We start from the raw sequence: 7899 nt of genomic DNA, 5'->3' as shown, positions 1-7899 counted from the left end.
AGAGAGAGAGAGAGAGAGAGAGAGAGAGAGAGAGAGAGAGAGAGAGAGAGAGAGAGAGAGAGAGAGAGAGAGAGAGAGAGATTCACAATCTGCTGATTAATTGTTACATATCATGATAAAATGGATCATCTTTTATTGGACATTTAACAAACTTTGATAATTGCCTTAATCTTTTAAACAACTAAGATAGTGATCAAACTACATTTAAAAAAGACCTGTGAAGTACCCGAATCTATGCTTTTGAGAGTCAATTATGTTTTATTATCGTCTCTGACAGACTGCGTGTTGAAGCAGCTCAGGCTTATGGATACCAATAGATAAAGTTGATACGTTTTTGTTGTTGCTATGGACTAAGTTGACAAGAGTGATGTAGAAGTATTCACTGTGAAGCTTACACTGGCGATGTACCTCAAATAAAACGGATTTCAAGTTAAGTGATCAAATTTTCAGCAGTAAGAAAAAAGTTTCATCACTGTTATTTGTGATATGAGAATAGTAAGGCCTGTAGTTAGGAAAATGTAATTATATTTTTGTCTGTGGGGTAGAACCATACATATATGGGTAAAAGGCTTCTCACTATCATAACTACTGTAGTTAATATGGTCTGAACATCACAACCTTTGGTTTTCCAACAAATGTATTTAGGTGGTTGAATAAAAATATTTGGACTTAATATTTAAGAATCCCCTCAATTTAGCATCAGCTAGCCAGTTAGCATCAGCTAACAATATTTTTCAAATACACACACACTAGGCTACTGTTCTACTGTTTCCCCCCACTCTATAGTTTATTTAAATGGTCTTGCGGTGTGACAAATTCATTTTCAAAAGCAGCCTACAAATCTCAATTTGACAATATGATGACCACATAAAAGGGGTACAGTTGCATTTTCCAAAAGTTACTGAAGTGCAACCTTAGACACACTGCTGCCCTAGCTGACCTCCGTGCGCAGATCACTGAAGCTGACGCTGCTGCGCGCATGCGCAGAGCTCACACTCACCTGTCGCACTGTAGCACACTATTCATCCATCATCAATGGGAAACCGCACTATATTCCTTGTAAATAATACTCTTCACTGCATGTCAAATGCCAAAGGGATCTGTCAGAACCTACGGACATGTCCGAAAGGTAGGAAAAGTTTTGAACAGTAGCCTATCTCTTAATATGGAGATGTCTTGCTGTTTTTTTCTTCTTCTTCTTCTTCTTTTTTCTGTACATTTTCTGGAACAAAAACGAATGATCAGTTGGCTTTTATTTTAGATCTGTCTGCTTCATTCATGTTTGGAAGACTGTTTAGTTACTTTTCTGCATAATTTATGGGAATTACCACTGGAACATGAAGATCTACTTTTAAAGCAACTTTATTCGTGGACTAAATAGGCTTTAGGTGATTATGATATTGTCACAGTTATTAAGACATTATATTAAAACATTATTATGACATTATGTAATCTATGTCCATGTTACAAATATTGAATGACATTTTAATGAATCACTAAGTGAAAATAATGTGTATTTACATGTAGCAGCTTCACAAAACCTAGCACATCATCAATAGCCATTACAGCGTAAACGTGAGCTCATCTTATACAATGTTCTGATATAATGTGCGGGTGTGCTCGGGTGGCGTGGGTGACTTTAATCCGGATCAGGGTGCAGAGTTCACGGTAATCTACACCAGAACCTCAGCCCAGCGGATGTAAGGACGCACAGGCTCTTATTACACACAGAGGATGTGTCTCAAAACCTGCTGAGCTCCCTACATAGGCAGCACATTTGGGCATCGTAGGTGTTCTATTGAATCTATGATTCGAATTTCTATAAGGATGTTGTGTTGTGTCATATGATAAATTAAGTGGTAGTTTAATGTGATTGAATCTGAATGAATAAATAAATGAACGAACGAACGGAGGAAGTATAGGCTGATAATTAACTCAACTCACTATGTTTTTGGACACATCTGTCAATATTTATGCAAATTTATTGAAATTAGTTGGTTATATGTCATTAGTAATATTGTTTATTGTATAAAGCTTATCATTGCAAGGTAATGTGAACTCAAATAGCTATATTTGCATATCTATTCAAATTTGAATGTAATTTGAATGTTAAGCATGTGAATGTTTGTTAATGACTTCAGCCTCTCTCTGTCTAGTTCCTCTGGAGTGAACACCAGCAGTGAAAGTTTTCCGAAGTCTCACTCGCACTATTCTGAGTTAAGCGACACACACACTCCTTTCTCTGTGGAACTGACTCCAGACTCTGGCATTGTTGCCACACCAGTAAGCCAATTCAAAGTCAATATGATTGCTAAGTATCATGTGTGGTTTGACTGACACCTTATTTGTCTATACTATATGGACATTGAATGTCATTACGTTTATTTTGTGTAGTTGCCATCCAGCCGGTTCAGGTTTGCATCGTGGCACTGGCTCGAGGAGCATGATGTCCGCGGAGACCAGCTCGCCTGTCCCAGGGTCAGAGAGGGTGAGATGCCATTCTGGGTCACTATTCATTTAAAAAAAAAATTTTTTTTTTTTTTGTGTGTGTGTCATATAATCACTGGACACAGACAATCAGTGATGTCATCAAACAGGACCTGCTGAAGACGAGCTGTCTGTTGACAGTGAAGACATGTTTCTCAGAGGAGGCAGGAGGAAGAGGAGAGAGGATGAAGGACAGAAATGGGAGGAGAGACTTCAGGAGAACTGGGAGAATTGTGTGGTGAGACACCAAACAAGCATCTATCTATCTATCTATCTATCCATCCATCCATCTATCTTTTGAACTTCATATTAATCAAAGAAGGATCCTGAAAAAAATGTATCATGGTTTTCACAAAAATAATAATCAGCATAACTTTTTTCAACATTGCATAAGAAATGTTTCTTGAGCAGCAAATCAGCATATTAGAATGATTTTTGAATGGTCATGTGACACTGAAAACTGATGCTGAAAATTCTATCTATCCAGCTTCGTATTGCATTCAAAGTTCTGTCTCTGTGACTGCAGGTGCTGAACTTGTCTTATCAGGACCTGGGAGATCCATACCAACTGGAGAACTTCATCCGCATCCTGAGAAGACTGATCCGGGTGGAGCGTCTGCAGCTGGTGGATAACGCTCTGAGGGATCTCAGCTCTGTCAGACTGCCAAGGTACCAAACTAACCTCTACACTATAATAACTGCAAGATAGTGCACATGAATGTAACTCTGAGTACTGATGACACTGTCATGAGTTGTGATGGAGTGCAGATCTGGTTGGTTATAACACAAATTCCCACTGATCTTACAACGGAGGCTGTCCTATTATATTGCATTGGTTGTTTTGTAACAGTTTGTGCATGGCTGTGTAAAAATACATGTAGTGCAACTTTAGCTGTGTGCTGTAATCTCATATGAGGCGTTTATTTTACAGTAAGAAGGAAACTGTTAATTATGTATCAGCATCAAACTCAGCCTCTTTAATCACATTATTTTATTTGAAAATGGGTTTTTCTGATAAAAGATTATATTTGCATTGCTGATATTATCATACTATTTTATTTGTAATCAGTACATTTCAGTGCAGTGCAGATATTCTAGAAACATTTTCTAGAATGTTGTGCCTTCCTAAATATGAAAAATCTAATATTTTTCTTAGTTAATTACAGTTGGTGTTGCCATACTGAATGAAACATAAATACAGTGGCTCCAAAAATTATTTGGACACTTTGGTCGAAATTAGTGTCAGTGAATATAATTTCATTATAATACATAACATACTTTTCTCTTCACTGTAGATCAACACATTACCTATAAATTTTTTTTGTGAAATATTTGGCTTGTATTTGTTCTTTATAATAATACTGCTTGCTTTAATATTTTATCATTCATACAATTTTTAGTGTGAGTTATATGTGAGTTATACGAGGAAGAACATTGTGACGCATTACAGTCACTAACAAAACTTGTGATTGAGAGTGTGCATGTGTTATAGATGTAAAATCCTGAATCTTCACCGGAACAACTTGACGTCCATTCGTCAGCTGCCAAAGGTTCCTGAGGTCCAGCACTTGTGCCTGTCTGAAAACAGTATTTCCTCTCTGGGCGAGTTGTCTCTGCTGAGGAGCGCGCCGCTCCGATCTCTGACCCTCAAATGCAACCCCTGCCAGTTTCAGGAGGACTACCGCTCACGGTGAGAGAAATATTTTACTTTATTGGAATGGTATGAAACTTAGCAAAGGCACTTGCTATGGACATGATTCGAAAAGGTTAAATGGTCCTGAAAAAAATAGTCACACTTGTTCTGTTCACAGTCAAAAATGACCGCATTGGAAATGAATGGGAAGCGAATTTCAGTTAGTGGAAACGTTTGGTACTGCGCCCAAATAAAATCTAACTAAAAGCTTATTTTTTGAGAAATCAACCTCAAATTTGGAACACAATTTGTTTAGATTTATGGCTTTGATTTTCTCAGTTTTAGACTAAAACATGCTTTGGAAAACATATATTTCATATAAAATTTAAAAAGAGTATTTGTTTGCATTTTTCATAATAATATGAAAACTTCTTAAACTTCTATAACTTTTTTGTTTCACTTTTACAATTTTTTTACTTTAATTTTAACAATAATCTGCTTTAAAAAAAGAGACCAAAGTCTGTGCTCCAATGAAGATATTTGAATTCTTCAAAAGAAGATATTTTGAATTATTTTAGCAACCAAACAGTTCATAGACCTCATTGACTTCAATGGGGGAAAAAATACTATGGAAGTCCTTTGGGTCCAATCAACTGTTTGGTTACTGACATTCTTCAAAATATCTTCTTTTGTGTTCAGCAGAAGAAAAATTAATTCAGGTTTGGAACAACTTAAGGGTGAGTAAATGATGACAGAATTGTCATTTTTCTGTGAACTATCCCTTTAACTGTGTAAAGAAACGTGAAAAGTGTATTGGAAATACCCTTAAGTTGTCTTTTATTTCATCATAATATATTATCTGCAAGTACATATTTTTAAAAATATACTTTTAAGATTTTAAGTACACTACAAGTGGACATTCAATACAGTTAACGACACTTCTTTTTCACAAGGGCATATAGAACACCACTGAGCTTTTAATAACTTGCTGTCAAAACAGTGGATTGATTAAAACTAATCAGCTAATTACAGCTTTTAATTATTATAAAACGCCAAACAGCATCATTTGTCTCCAAGATCACATTATGCCTCAAGTTAATAGCTATGCCAGAAGATATAATTTACTAAAAAAGAGCTGTTCATTATGGAGCCAAGTCTAACCTTTAAGTCTAACCTTGAGATTTGTGCCGTTTCCTCTGCAGTGTGTTCTTCTGTTTGCCAAAACTTCAAGTTCTGGATGGCATTCCAAAGCTACCGGAAGATTCCGTGCCTCCCTCCTCACCAGAAGCATCCAGATTCTGTACCATTCTCTGACATCGAAACAGCAGAACCTAAAGCCAAGATCTGAATCCAATGTACTGTACCGTCAGAGTGAACTGAGAAAGCTCCAGTAATGCACTTGTTTATAGTAAACTCTTAAATGCACTCTTTTGAGCTGATAAGAGTACATTTTTAATGACTTATTAAAGCTATTTTTGTACCTGTACTTTACATTTACACATTTCATCTACTCAAAATAAACCTGCATCAATTTAAGACCGCAGCAGCCAAGATATAAATGAGAAAAGACTATTATCAAAGCACGGATGGCTACATATAGAATGGATCATAGTGCTTCTGTTGTATTTTGACTGTTTAGGTCACAGTATGTCAGCTGCATGTAATTCGGGCTATTTGGTTGCTCAATGACCAGCCAACCCTTGGCTTTGGTTAGTTCACACTTTGTCCTGATGGCTGTTTTGACAGGCGAATCCGTTCTTGGGTGGTATTGCTTGAAGCTTGGCTGGTGTGAAGAAAGGGCACAGAGATTAAATCAGATACAGTCATGTGACACTGTGGTTAGCAGCAGATAAAACTGATGATGTCACAGCCAAGCGTTTCATGTTCTCACAGGCTAATGTGGACAGAGGCATATGAACAATATCCTAAATTGAAATTAAATCTGTGTTCATGGTTATGGTCATGTAGGAAAGATTGGGCCTCGTTCTTTGAACGTCATGGTCTCCTTTATATGGAGGCTTGTTTCTGCCACAGAAAAATTTAAAAAAAGATAATTGTGACTTTTTATCTCACAATTCTGACTTTTTTCTCACAATTGCGAGATTGTGAGATCGCAATTGTGTTATTATGTCAAAATTGCGATATACACTCACCTAAAGGATTATTAGGAACACCATACTAATACTGTGTTTGACCCCCTTTCGCCTTCAGAACTGCCTTAATTCTACGTGGCATTGATTCAACAAGGTGCTGAAAGCATTCTTTAGAAATGTTGGCCCATATTGATAGGATAGCATCTTGCAGTTGATGGAGATTTGTGGGATGCACATCCAGGGCACGAAGCTCCCGTTCCACCACATCCCAAAGATGCTCTATTGGGCTGCGATCTGGTGACTGTGGGGGCCATTTTAGTACAGTGAACTCATTGTCATGTTCAAGAAACCAATTTGAAATGATTCGAGCTTTGTGACATGGTGCATTATCCTGCTGGAAGTAGCCATCAGAGGATGGGTACATGGTGGTCATAAAGGGATGGACATGGACAGAAACAATGCTCAGGTAGGCCGTGGCATTTAAACGATGCCCAATTGGCACTAAGGGGCCTAAAGTGTGCCAAGAAAACATCCCCCACACCATTACACCACCACCACCAGCCTGCACAGTGGTAACAAGGCATGATGGATCCATGTTCTCATTCTGTTTACCATCTGAATGTCTCAACAGAAATTGAGACTCATCAGACCAGGCAACACTTTTCCAGTCTTCAACTGTCCAATTTTGGTGAGCTTGTGCATATTGTAGCCTCTTTTTCCTATTTGTAGTGGAGATGAGTGGTACCCGGTGGGGTCTTCTGCTGTTGTAGCCCATCCGCCTCAAAGTTGTGCGTGTTGTGGCTTCACAAATGCTTTGCTGCATACCTCGGTTGTAACGAGTGGTTATTTCCGTCAAAGTTGCTCTTCTATCAGCTTGAATCAGTCGGCCCATTCTCCTCTGACCTCTAGCATCAACAAGGCATTTTCGCCCACAGGACTGCCACATACTAGATGTTTTTCCCTTTTCACACCATTCTCTGTAAACCCTAGAAATGGTTGTGCGTGAAAATCCCAGTAACTGAGCAGATTGTGAAATACTCAGACCGGCACCAACAACCATGCCACGCTCAAAATTGCTTAAATCACCTTTCTTTCCCATTCTGACATTCAGTTTGGAGTTCAGGAGATTGTCTTGACCAGGACCACACCCCTAAATGCACTGAAGCAACTGCCATGTGATTGGTTGATTAGATAATTGCATTAATGAGAAATTGAACAGGTGTTCCTAATAATCCTTTAGGTGAGTGTAAACTTGCAATAGCAAGTTAAAGTCAGAATTGTGTGATATAAAGTTATAAAGAGATACAAATCCGACTTTTTTTCTTGTAATTGCGAGTTTATATCTCACATTTCTGACTTATTTTCTCATAATTGTGATAACACGCAATTGCGACTTCATATATGATATGAATCATGCAGAGATGATAAAACTCGCAATTGTGAGAAAAAAGTCAGAATTGCAAGATAAAATTTGCTAGTGAATTATCCTTTTTTACTTTTTATTCATTTGCGGAAACAAGCTATACCATTAAGACAAACATACTTATTCTTAACAGATATAATCAGAGTACATAATATGTGTACATTTAATTGTTTACAAACGTTTAAAAATGATAATGGTGTTTTATTGTCGCAAGTGTAACCGCAAATCGCTAACACCTAAAGAAGTAGCCATAGCAACAGTGG

General features: G+C 37.6%; 1 protein-coding gene across 1 annotated transcript; it reads left to right on the top strand.

The window, feature by feature from the left end:
- Nucleotides 1-1083: 1083 nt before the first annotated feature.
- Nucleotides 1084-5653, top strand: LOC307160462 (uncharacterized protein). The gene is made up of 7 exons (XM_079874594.1): nucleotides 1084-1129; nucleotides 2157-2283; nucleotides 2395-2488; nucleotides 2598-2725; nucleotides 3014-3156; nucleotides 3980-4177; nucleotides 5323-5653. Exons 1-7 carry the CDS (start codon nucleotides 1119-1121, stop codon nucleotides 5432-5434), a joined length of 813 nt encoding a protein of 270 aa, XP_079730720.1. The 5' UTR covers nucleotides 1084-1118; the 3' UTR covers nucleotides 5435-5653.
- The last annotated feature ends 2246 nt before the right edge of the window (nucleotides 5654-7899 follow it).

Source organism: Squalius cephalus (genome assembly GCF_949319135.1).
Source record: "Squalius cephalus genome assembly, chromosome: 6".
NCBI lineage: Eukaryota > Metazoa > Chordata > Actinopteri > Cypriniformes > Leuciscidae > Squalius > Squalius cephalus.
The sequence above is the reverse complement of the archived record's forward strand: the minus strand, read 5'-3'. Positions and strand labels throughout refer to the sequence as shown.